The sequence below is a fragment of the Aythya marila genome (assembly GCF_965140915.1).
Source record: "Aythya marila genome assembly, chromosome: 1".
Taxonomy (NCBI): domain Eukaryota; kingdom Metazoa; phylum Chordata; class Aves; order Anseriformes; family Anatidae; genus Aythya; species Aythya marila.
Genome location: NC_139042.1, coordinates 55,934,172 through 55,947,818, shown reverse-complemented (window position 1 = coordinate 55,947,818; position 13,647 = coordinate 55,934,172). Strand labels below are relative to the sequence as shown.

Genomic DNA, 13,647 nt, shown 5'->3' with positions numbered 1-13,647 from the left:
TCAAAACATTCACCATGGTTATTTACCACTTCTCAGTTTTAGGTGCTTGCTCTTCTACTCCATGCTGGAAAAAGCCACAGTTGGTGGCTCCCCTATTTCTACTGCTCCTTGTTTCATCTGCTTCTTACTCCTTCCTCAGATGCTCTTTTTTCCCCTCTCTCTTCTTTTTTCCAAATATTATATGACATGCAGCAAGCAGGACCTTGACAGGGAAAGGCTGACTGTTCACAATGACTGTTAATTTCATGTTGCTGCTTTATGCTTGAATCAGCAGGGAAGACAAAAAGCAAAGAGAGGTCTAAGGAAAGATTATAGAAACCTTTGCATACAATGATACAAGCTTTCTGCCCAATCAAACCTCCACTGAGCTGATGTTCAGTTCTACTTGCTGCATAAATATGTTCATTTTGTTTATTTAAATGAAAACACTTCTCATATGTAAACTTGCCAAAAATTTATACTGGGTTTTACATTCTCCTTTAAACGAACCGATTATTAAGCATCATGAATGATTACATGACAAACATACTAAAATCTTAGAGAAACTGAGAAAACGGAAAATCACACATTATGTTTACACATACAGTAAACACATTAAGAGGTATTATTCTAGAATCCTATATCTATTGTCTAAATTCGAATAAAAAAAATAAATTTCACATGAAAGATGACATAAAACAGGAGAAAGATGAACTACCAATAATGTTACAAACTCACAGGTGAATTATTCATGCCTCAGCCCAATGAGCAACACTACTATGCTTGACCAATGACATTAATATTTCAGTATTTAGAAGATCTCCAGTAATCACTGGATAAAACTGTAAGTGCGATAAACACAGGTTAGACCTTGAACATTAAAATCACCCCTGAATCATACTGGAAGACCCATGAATAGCAATGTTAATCATACCTTTCCTCTTTCAGAAATCTCAGCTGGGATTTTGAATTCAGATCAGTTCTCAGTGGAAGAGTAGGTTCTGATCAGAATAATTTAGATGGTAAAGGACCTCAGGAAATCATTCAATCCAATCCACTCCTAAAGTGTTAGACTTTCATCTGGCCTATTACAATATAGATATTACAAAGGAAGTAAGATGCAGATTGCTTCCCTATGACCACATTCAATGTATCCTGGGTTAGCCACATTGTTAGCACCTACTAATGAATAGATTTGTTCCCTGCAAGTGGAATGGGGTTAAAAGGCAATCGGATAACGCTTGGATATCCTACCTAAAGTCACAGCAGCAGAAATCAAATATCTACTCATACAGACAGCACACAAGGAGCAGCAGAGTAAGTCCTTGCACTTCACACTCTCAGCACGCCTCAACCCATCCTGGATGAGGCACCTCCAGGAGGGTCACTGTGCTGCCTCAGTCCCTGGGTTCTCTACGGGGATTGCCATGAATGACATGGTATGTCAGTGTTTGTTCCAAGAGGACATTTGTCTTCCAAGAACTCAATAAAGACCACTGATTTCACACAGGTCAGCAAGCAACCATCAAAATATTAGTGACTAAAAGTCCTTACCAACTTTTGCCTGCTTTGAACTGGTGACACAGAAGTGATGGGAAAGACTCCATCTTCCATTAGCAGTCCCTAAGCTATCCATTAGATGGTCCTTGACCTGTTACCCAGTCACCCCATCCCATCCCCACCATAGGTGAGCAAGCGAGCATTTTTGTTTACAGAAATGTGGCAATTCTTGAGAATTTACATCTAAATTCTCACAGTGTGTAATATCTGTGCAATTTGCACTGACTGTATCTAGTAACACTTAGATAAAATGCTTTGAAACTCGAAAAAGACTTGCTACTTAGAATGGAAAATAAACTCTCTCTAAAATACAAAGTAAACAAGAGCTGATTCAAATAAATTGCTTTTTTCAGAATATGAAATATGAAGCACACTATTCAGTACAACTATGTTGATCTTTAGTTATATAGAGACATTCATTTGGTTTAATATTGTTTTATATAACATTTTAAAGCAAAAACATACAAATTGCTTTACAAAGAACGCATGAAATTGCTGTTACTTTCCTGATGTTTACTTTCATCCATTTAAACAGAGTATATGATTTCTTCATCACTTGTTAAGCTTACTTGAACTTTAATTAGAGACAACTCCTCCAAACAACTGAAGTTCTGTACTTGTCTGATCTGTCCTGTCTGCAATGTTCTTTACTGCACCGACAAGTGCAAAAGCATTATTCACACTAGAAAAGAGATACCTCAATACCCATGTACGCTTCATTTTAAGTAAACCCTGAGAATAAATTATCTGCTGAGTAAAACTACATGAAAATCATGTCAGCTTTCAGATGGAAACCACTGCTCATCGCGACTGAAAACATGTCCTGAAAATTCATCTACTTTTGAAACCTATGATAAATTAATATTTGTCTTCTGCAATACACTAAAAACACATTCACCTGTACTTAACTTATTACCTCTTTAGATGTTTTTAATAGATGAAGAGCTTTTTCACTGGTAGAACTACTAGAAAGAGATCAGGTATGGACATTTAAATGCATACATGCATATTAATTTTAAAAAAGTTTTAAAAAATCAAAAACACAAATTAATAGTTTTCAGACATCAGGTGTCATATCCTTTCTAGATATTTATATACATTTTACAACTGTTCATAGGTCCATATGCATCTATATTTGGGGGTTGGAACTAGAAGATCTTTAGGCTCCCTTCCAATGAGCCTTTCTATGATTCTACGTAAAATACCTAAGAACAAACTATTAGGTAGTCCTGTATAGACCCAGACATTGGACTCACTGACCCTTGTGGGTCCCTTCCAACTCAGGACGTTCTGTGGTTCTATGATTAAGTTCCATCCCACATTATAGCAGGATATCATATTTATTATTTATCCCAACCAAAAATCATGCTCCGCAATGTCAATATTCTTATTAAATATAACCCTTCTAGCATCATTTACTATTAATACAACTCATCTTGAATCAAAAGCCTGTCACCATTAAAAAAAAAAAAAGGAAAAAAAAAGACTCCCACATCAGTTTAGCTATAGTGGCGTAAATTTCTTTCTCACATGCATTTACTCTGCTGATACACAGCAGGGATTTACATCCGCACATTGTACTGCAATAGGCTAATGGCTCAAGTTCCACCAGTATAAACCCATTAAAGAGTTATGCAGCTCATTTCCAATGTCTAGTCCTGCTGCCTATCTCGCTACACTGTGGTAGAGGAATGCTCATTTTCCCCTAGATAGACAAATCTGTTGAGCCTGAAATGGCATCTGTACTATTCACTATGTCTATTCATCAACAGCATTAAAGCCATATCAAGTTTTACAGAAACACTAATGTGCTTGTCTTCTGTATGAGCTAGGATCTCCTGCTCCTCCTTCTCAGCCACTTATGGAAGGAATTAAACGTGTCCTGTGTATTTCTCCCATTTCAAATCATTGAATAAACTGTCCAATAATCAATAAAAATAAAAAAGCAACAAAAGCAACAAACCTTCCAACAGGTGCCTTCCCTGCTACCTTCATTCACTAAGTATACTACTGAATGAAATTACTAGTATACTGGTAATTAAAGAACAGTTTCTTCAAAAAACACAGTTAAGGGGCAAAATGAAGATTTTGTGACATGACAGTTCCCTTCTCTAATCAACTCCTGGATAAGAAAGAATAAGAAATCCTATTTTTCTCCCTCCTAGTCTGAGTTTTCCTTCTGCATTTTCCATAAGACACAGAGGAAGATGTAAAGATTTCTTCCAGACAAACCACAACTTCCCTTTGTAAAACTTCAAAAGAGTTAAAGTGGTCATGGTTGATTCACCCCTGCTGCTTGGGAAAGCTGAAAGAGCATCTACTTCTTCTAGGCAGTCAGTCAGCAAGAGCTGAAACACATTCTGCTTATATCTCTATTCACCAAATATAAACAATTACATTGAAAATAAAAAACATATATATACACACACACACACACAACCAAATACTGTATTCCGATATTAATTTGTCCGCAGCCAATGTATTACAGTGCTATAAAACAGCAACTACTTAAAATTTCTTACAGTGCAGTGGTCTTTTTTTCCCAACATTAATGTAAAGTAATACACCAATTATGTGACATCATTTTGTGAAAATCCTTTAAGGAAACAATTTAAATATTTAGAGATAAATATTTAATCCCAAAGCATAAGCAAGGAGAAAAAAAAATCTCTTCAGTATTGATTTATCTTCTCAGCTTAATTAACACAAGCTTTTCCTGTTTTCTTTTGCACTTAAGAAGCAGGAACTTTACTCAATTTGCTAATTACTATATTTTCAAGCTGTTTTCTTGAAACAGATGCCAGCCTATCGCACTAGGAACCTAAATTTCTGTAGTTACCTCGAATTACGTAATTGTCCAGAGCCTCTTCCATTCTTTTCAGTGCTTCAGCTCTATTAGAGCCATAGGTAATCAGCTAAAAAACAAAAGGTATGTAAGTTACCTAAAAATGGCATTTTATTTGTTTCTAGAATCTGAAAAGCATTTAAAACGAACACAGTTTGTACAACTTCTGCAGTCACAAAAACATTTCTCACACATTAGTGGATCTATGCTTCAGAGGCAAAGAGAGAGGCAAACACCAAGAGAAAACTAAGATCTCTTAACCCATTCTATGAAAGAAGTCCGATCACCTTCACTTTATACCAGTATAAGCATCTAAACGGCTCTCTCTTCCTTGGGTGCATAGAAGATTAGAGCAGAGATTGAGCATTAACTGATTCTCCTGACTACTGAATGTCCCAGCCAACTTCTAAGGTGTAAATGTGAATTTTTTGACAATCTGGCTATAAAGTCAGAGTTTAATTTTACCAATACATTACTGATGAATAAGAATAGTGCGAGAGACTTTCAACCATGTATCACACACTGCTTCTCTTTGGTAGCCAGAACTATTACAATAATGCCTAGCTAGGTTACATTAAAAGATAGAGTAGCAGCATCCAAGTCTGATTGTACATGCTTCTGTTTAAATTAGAATCCTATTAATAATCAGAAACTGCAAAATAAACAATTATTGTATCAAAAGATATTTTTTGTTTACAAGTAACACTCAACTTCCTCTATTCTGTATCTTCCTTTGCTTCCTCCATATTCCCTCAAGGCATGTTATGCTCAGCATCTTTACAATACTGATTTACCAATCCTTTAATATAATTTCCTTCAATGATCTGCCTACAAAATTGGTGTTTCTTATCTTCAGACTATTTATTAAGAAAATAATCAACTTACTTTTGAGATCATAGGATCATAATAAATGCTAATATCACTTCCTTGTTGTATGCCACTGTCAACACGTACCTTCGAAAAGTAAGAAGCAAAAATAATTTTTACATTAAAAAAAATCAAAAATTCAACTTGTGATAAAACATATCTGACAGATTTAAATTATAATGCTCATTAAACTTATCAAGTTTATTTTGTCCCTTGAAAAGCTACGATAATAATTTGTTGTCAGAGAAGCTGAAAAGATGGGGGAGGGAGCTTTTTTCTCCACCAGGAAAAATACTTGGAAGTTATTCTGTCCTTTAAAACAAACAGGAATGCAATCTTCACCTGATGGTCAAAATTCTTTTTTTGTTCTCCTAGAATGCACGGTAAACACATTAATTTTGATCTAACAATTTAGGTTGTGTTACACACTCTAAACTTCAATGCTCCATGTATCCAATTGTGATTTAATCACTGTAATAAAATAGTTGTAATTATTTTTGACTGACACCTGGCATGAAGGATGCCCCTTCTAATCACACCCTTTCTGCGTACACATGTAATCACATCCCACACGTTCCACTATAGACCTTCTGAAGGCTCCGGGAGGAATACAACTAAGGAGTATTCAGCAGGAACTTTGGAGCTCTGCTTATCAGCTCTATAGGAATACTGATCCTGTGGTTTTCATGTCTGTAACACTTTCCTTCTCTGCCTCACCCTCTCAACTGTAAACCTTTTTTTTTTTTTTTTTTTTTTTTTTTTCTGTTGCTGCTGTTCCCCTGAGGCTTTAATGTTTACACAGCTTTTTCCATGGCTTTGTTTTGTAAGGACACAGCCCCAATTAAAGCTCTGATTCTGCAATATTCATGGAAAAAAAATAACACAGGTTCAAAAATTTCTTTTGAAGAGGCTGATTGCTGTTAACCAGCCAACAAGTTAGTTAGTATATTGCTGATTCTTGTTTTCATCTCTGTTTGATTTCATCACTGTAGCAATGAGGTTAGCCATAGAAAACTTTGTTTTAAATGAGCAATTCCTGGGTAAGAAATATTTACTAAACTGCTGCTTTTGAGCACTGGAACCTGAAATATTTTTAAAATACTGTGATAGATGCATTCTGGGGATGGAAGACTCTAATCAAAGCTGTTGAAACAGCAGGGCTCTGATATACGGCATTGTAAAGGGGATAGGGAAGAGGGTCCTGGAATCTCACTTAAATCTTCACCTGTGGGAAGGAACCTTTGCAATAAACAGCAGCTCATCTGTCTGCAGTAAGGCAGAAAAAGGTCAACGCAACGGCTGTTAGGCCTTTAATATTTTAATTTAGGCAATTATCAGGGGACCACATGTAGAACCTCTTGTCTACAGAATCCACATGAGGGCATGATGATGACTTTATTATCCAAATGACATAAAAAGATCCCTAGCAGGTGTACTCATGTTTTTCAGAAAGAAACACTGTCTGATCAGTTTTTATGAGGTTTCATTTAAGAAAGAAAGAAAAAAAGGCATGTATTTATAAATTTGTATGTTTGTACTTTTATATTCATATTTATTATTTATTGTACACCTATGTTTGTTTTTACAAAATACTTATTTACATGTAAAGGCAATAGCACTTCTGTATCATTTTTATTACATCTTATCTGAATGTGTTTTATCTACACTTAACTAGGTCCCCCACTGCCCATTCCAGGTACATAACATTATCTACTGATGAGAAGGTAGTTCAGACATATTGTGACTACAGAAAAATATGCAGCTTAATTTCCAATTCTCCTTCCTGTAAGTCTTAAACCATCCTCTCTCCCAGAATATCTGTCTATGCATATATAGTCAATGCATATATTCTCACATTCAAACAAAAAGAATTAATTTACCTACTCGGTCTGTGATCTACTATTAATCCCTTCCTTGCAGTATATTTTGGAATACATGGTAAACATGTATATAAACCATAAAGGTAGGCACTCCACACATAAATGAACTACACTGTGACTTTTGTGTCCAAAGCAGCACCTATAAAGTGATCATACAAGTGTTTGTGGGTGCTTTAACATGCATATATGCATACATAAGAATTTATGTGTGTGTGTCATATTTTGACAAAGAAAAAAACATGGTAAGTGTATAATTCAGACTCACAGTAAAGCCAGTTAAACAGGCCTTGAAATTAATGTAAGGTTTCTAGTGCTCCAGACTACATGCTCTGCCTGCCCTATGTTTCTGTTTGTGTACCACACACACACCACTATACAATTTACACTTTTTCTTAAGTACGATATCCTGAAAAATGAAAAAATACAGTAGGAATTTACAATTCTTCAAAATCTGCTGCAGAATTTACTAAAAAGAAAAAAAAAAAAAGTGTCTGCAGTCCTATGCAGAAGTTTAATTTTCATAAACTTGGGATGAGTAAAAAAAAAAAAAAATATAGCAGAAAAGAAATACATTTACCATCTTCAATTCTCCCGGCAGTGCTTAAATTCTCAGACCTTGGTAACAGTAGGTGATTTTATAAACTATATGGTGTGACAGAACTTAATGAATATTGGATGAAAAAGAAACCCTAATTCAGTAGATACTTATTATAATGTGCTTATGTAGATAAAGAATACCAATACCTATCAACCTCCATCATTTGTTTCTACTTAATATATTTCCTTTCTTTTATTCAGTATTTAAAATACAAAAGAAAGGCTATGGTTCAAGATCTTATTGTACCCTACAGCTCATTGGTATGACAGTCCCAAACACTTTTACTGATGTTATACTGCCATTATGTGTTTTTATGCTATGAGAACAGTAAACAAAGATAAAGATTTAAAAAAAAAAAAAGAAATCGTAAAGGGGTCAGGAAGTACAAATCTACATTCCAGTCCTGCAGTAAACTTAGTGCATCAAATTCCACTCACCTATGGATACATAATTCTAGCATTTCCCAATTCTTAATTATATTAAAGCCTGAGAGGTGTTTTTTTTTTTTCTTTCAGTCAAGAGTGATTAAAAGAACAGACTTGTGATCATACTGGCAAAGGGTAATGCTGGAGCTCTTCAGATATGGCAGCATGTTTTTGATGTTGGGTAAGAGTATTAAATATTTATGCTCACAATCATAATGATATAGGGGTTTGTGATTACCTATCTTAAGCTTCATTACCAATGATGAAAAAATTTAATATTCCTCAGTACCATGTTCTAAGAAAGTTACAGAATATGTGACACAAAAAGAATGAGTACAGAATTATCTATGGATAAGGAAAAACCTTCCCACATTCATGCGTCATAGTTCTCCCAAGTGGAGAAACCAACAAATATGGGCACACAGCCCACCACAGCTAACTTGAAAAACAGAAGAAATGAATTGAAAATGCATTTGGCAATGCACTAGTCTTAAACTGAACTTCCTGTAACACATAACAGGTCTGACCTAATTTCGATATCCAACTTGTTGACAACATGACAATCTAAAAGGTGGAAAACAAACACTGTGGCACGATGGGCCTGTAAGAAACTTTTTTAGTCATGTTAATTTTGTTCCTAGTGGCATGACACTCTCAGGAGGGAAATTAGTTCAACAGTGGCAGAAAACATGAATTAAGACACCAAACCACGAGTGTGCAAATAAAAATAGCTGTTCTATTTTTAATAATACGAAAGTAGTAAACAGAAAGAGAACAGCCCAGACGCTCCATAGGAGCTCCTCAAGCCACTGCTCCGAAGCCTCCAGCGTAATTAAAATTTCTTTCTTCGGTACCACGACGGACCACGTGAAGCGATCAGGCATCTCCCACCCTTCATTTTCAATTCACCTCTTCCCCTAAGCCCAACTCCCAGCCCACCCTGTCTACCTGACAAGTGACAGCCCAATCTGATTAAATGCTTGCAAGGGAGGGGACTCATGGGCCTCCATGACAGGCCAAAAGTGATCACCATGGAGATACATAATTACAGCTGTCAACGCGTCTACTGTCCTGCTGGCATCAATTTGATTGCTCCCAGCAATAATGATAGACAAAGCTTAGTGTGCACTCTCCTGCACCCAATCACTTTATCTATTCCGTGGTCCATTTAGCTGACATGCAACATTCACACAAGCAAATAACAGCAGTAAGCAGAACATTTAAGGCATTTTAATTGTTTTTTCTTTGTATGGATGGCTCGCAAGCGCAAATGTTATTACATAAAACTCCTGCTGCAGCATTAATTGAAGAAAGATTTGGTGGGACAAAGACTGTAGGGGGTATAGTTTGTCCATTATCACTTGTACTTTCAACAGGTCTCACGTTTGGAAAATTGCAAATTGCAAAAACTTGCAAGGGCAAAATGTTTGACATCCTGTTAGCTATTACAACATGGTGAAAACTTCTAACAACCACTGGAGTATTCATTATCAATTCTTATTAAATACACTCTTTGTTTCATTTAAAAAAAAAAAAAAGTTTAGATACATCCAATGATACCTTTTCCCCTCATCTCCTCTTTAAGATCACATAACGCCTTTTAGATCTTTACAGGTTTTTTCTGCTTTCAGGCTTTGAACACAGCATGAAGCCTTGAAGACCAGAAAGGGTCAGGTCCCTTCGGAAAGTACATGGGCAAAAACAATTTAAGAAGTGAAATAAATCATATATCCAATAACATCTCCACACTTAAGATTTCTCCTGTAATCTTTCATTATTTTCCATGCAAGCAATCTGACTGAATAATTGTATTCACAGATGGTACAGCCTTGCAATTCCACTAACTGACAGCATCATATATATGTGCACTTATGACTTAGCCTACCTTGATTTTACACAATGACAGTCCCCTTGTTCTTTTCATGTAGCAGAAAACACTGCTTGATAAATAGCCATTCTATATAGTTAGACTGCATCCTGAAATGTGTAATAATCACTGTAGCAAATTTGCTCTTCAAAGTCTACAAAGCTAAACAGAAAGCACTGGCAGTTTCTCACAGTTGTCTGTAGTTAAAGAGCTGACCCAGCATTTGACTGTCATTTTCTAATCATCCTGGTATGTTCACTTGAGCCATGTTTGAAAAACTTACAGTTTAAGTTATACAATGTAGTAAAATATTTCAACATACATTGATTTCCTGATATACTCAATCTGAATCCATTTTAAAGCCAGTTAGAAACCGGTTTTAAAAACAGTTTAAACACTTTTTCAGATAAATAAGTATTGCTGTGACCCTCTATCCCTAAAAAGTTGGAAGAAACGCCCTGATTTAAAGAGCTATTGAGTACTTATAGTCCTTGTCTATAAAAATGAGACCCTTAACACTGTACCTATGAAAATCAGTACCTATGAAAACCAAGTTACTTACGCTTGGCACATGCAATGGTTCCTGATACTGAGACAGTTTACCAATGGATGGCAGGCCAAAAGATTTGTAGGGGTCCTGAAATAAAATTTGACATGAAAAAGCATTAAACTTTTACAGATGTGAAGAAAATAAGGTTAAATAGCGTGAAGTCTAACAGAAACAACTGCTTCAGTAACTTTGTTTTCCACCTCAGAATTACTTGTGTTGAGCTACTTTTCTTCAAACTACCCCTATGACTCCAGATAAAAAACTGGAAACATAAATTTTCGCGCATTGCAGCCAAAAAGCAAGAAAAAAAGTAGCATATAACACATACGTAGCACAACAGTAGAGCACCAAAATACACAAAGACCACATTTTCATTTGCCACATTGTACCTTGGAAGAAGGATGGGAAAGTATTCATAGAAGGGGTGGAGTTGAGAAGAGAGTTTAAGGAAAAAAATCCAAAGATAAAGTGCTGTTAGGAATTCAGTTATCAAACTGATCTTTATGCCTTCTGAGATGTCTTACATAATGCAACGCCCATGTAAGTTTAATAAGACAGCAAATAAATGTATGGCCTATAAGAACAACCAATCTCATGGCAAAGTAATAGGATCCATTATTTAGATTCCCACACACTTATAAATAAGCTGGATAAAAAGAAAGCCCAAGCATCAATTACTCCAGGGTAAAACCTACTCATACTCAGAAGAGCTTCCATGCCAGTCACAGGACAAATATCTATTCTTTATCAAAATAGTTCACATTACTTGAAAACAGTGTAGCGAGTTGAAGATTATGCGTATATCATGAAAAGGAAAATAAAAATAAAAAGTCCAGGGCCACAAATGATGAAAAAATATCAGTTTTTGAAAAGTACAGTTGCCTAAGATTTTCTTAAAACAAAATGAAGGAAGCTGAGTGTCATTTTGTTAAATGAGCAAATCTTGATTTTCACACATCAAAACTGAGAGCAAAAAGACTAACTACAATAAAACGCACTAAATATGCCTGAAAATGTTTTATATTTTAGTAAGCTTTTTTAAGATGAGACAGACAGACATGCACCACTTTGAAAGCTTGTCCTATAAAGAGCTGTAGTCTCAGAAGACATATAACTTACTTTTTCAACAACCCTGAATCATTTAAAACAATAAAAATTCTTTAAGCCATCCAATTTCAACTGTCATTTTAGGTCAAGAAGTTTCAAGCATGCAAACTAAGAAATCTGGAGACACTAATTACCTGCACAAAAAAACGCCAGTACTGCATTACTAAATACGAACTAAATAACAAATGTCCTTAGGAACAAATCTTAGCTACTTCTTTTACCATTTTTTATTTTGATTTTTGGAAAAAAAAAATATGTCAAAATATGTGCTGTATTTTGAATTAATAAAAACTCTACAAAGGCTCATCAACCATTGATGTTGCAGTCTTAAATCACGACTTTCATACGATAATCCTTGACTTCACCTTGGCGTCCGTCCACACCTGGGTATTATTACTGTACAATTCAAGCACCTACCCTCCTCCCCATTACCACTCATTTACCTCAGCATAAACTCGACATTCAACCGCCCAGCCGTTGATGGGAATATCAGCTTGTTTGTGCCGGAGAGGGTAACCCTTAGCAACACGGATCATTTCTTGGACCAAATCCAGGCCGGTAATGCATTCTGTGACGGGATGTTCAACCTGCAAGGTCAAGAACTGTCAGTCAGTAGGTAACAAAAACGACCAAAAAAAAAAAAAAAAAAATCCCTCGCCATAAACAAACGCAGATAAACAAGAAATCAGACCGGGCAAAAAATACGTTCCCATCTTGGTCTTTTTCTCCCCCAAATATTAAACTTGATAAACTCCCTGCATCATCCTTTGCAAGAAAACACCTCAAAATAAAAGAATTAGATTACAATAACTAGGAACAGTACACAAAAGAAAAACACCTAAGAGGTGGCTTTTTTTCCATTTATTTTACAAACTCAAAGCACCTGGTGATGATATTTTTTCTTTTAGAGGCTTCTTCTGTTCAGTCTTGTTTTGAAAAGAGTAGCTCTTTAGCCACAAACATGTTTTAACCGAGAATCTCGAAGTAGCTGATAATCAACCCGTTCTGCTACACTTAACACGGCACGTACGGGAGCCACTCGCAATTCGCCACAGAAGTAGCCTACCCTAAATCTCACCCATTCGCCTGCTTTCACTAACCTGTCCTGACAAGCAACCAGATTAGCGTAATCTTACATCAGCGCAGTGTAGCAGAAATGAGCAGATGGATCCTTCAATTTTTCCCCCCCCCCCCCTCCAGACTTATCTGTTTAGTGCTTAGCATGCACAATAGCTGGGCTGGACCAGCAGAGTCACTCTGCTCTCTCAGCAAATTGCTGCTAACGGCTTTGGATGATGCTGTCATGGGAATACCCGTCGGTCACACTAACCCAAGCATGTGCGTACAAGCATGCACACATGTGCGCGCACACGCATGCACACACACACTTCTTCCTTTTAAATGCGAAGGGGTATGAATGAATACATTTCCTAGCTTGAAATAATAGTCGATGTATGCCTGAAAAAACACAAAGCATCCCCAGAATGCAAGACATGCCATATAGATAAAAGTAACCTTCACATGTTAAAAGCTTGTTCCTCACACACACCTCTTTAAGACTTTCCCTATGAAAATGATGACAGACCTGCCATTTTTGTTACAAAACGTTTCCATTCCAAGAGCCAAGCACCTTAAGAAAATGCACTTCACAATGGTTTCTCTATCACGAGATGTCACATTGCATACATTTTGTGACACAGAAAAAGGTCAGTGAACAAACCACGTGTCTTTCTTCCTTCAAGTACACTGGTATAAGGAAAACATTTAGTCATTAGAATAATCTTGTGGCTTATCAGAAGAAGATGATGCTTTGGTCTTTAAGAAAAAAGCTTGGTAAAAATAAACAGATGGCATCCATAATTAGCCCTGTGTGTACTGTGAGTTTGTGTAGAGTTTCAACAACATTTTAAGACGTTTTGACATAATTTTAATGACAAATCATCACTGAAACAAGAACCTATTCTTTGAA

General features: G+C 36.1%; 1 protein-coding gene across 1 annotated transcript in view; it reads right to left on the bottom strand.

Moving 5' to 3' along the window:
* Positions 1-13,647, bottom strand: part of PCCA (propionyl-CoA carboxylase subunit alpha) — a 284,602-nt gene that overhangs the window by 151,244 nt on the left and 119,711 nt on the right. The window contains exons 13-16 of the mRNA XM_082774792.1: positions 12,122-12,265; positions 10,584-10,658; positions 5,270-5,338; positions 4,379-4,454 (exon numbers count right to left, since the gene is read on the bottom strand). Coding sequence (XP_082630918.1) covers positions 4,379-4,454; positions 5,270-5,338; positions 10,584-10,658; positions 12,122-12,265 — 364 coding nt within the window. The remainder of the gene's footprint in view (positions 1-4,378; positions 4,455-5,269; positions 5,339-10,583; positions 10,659-12,121; positions 12,266-13,647) is intronic.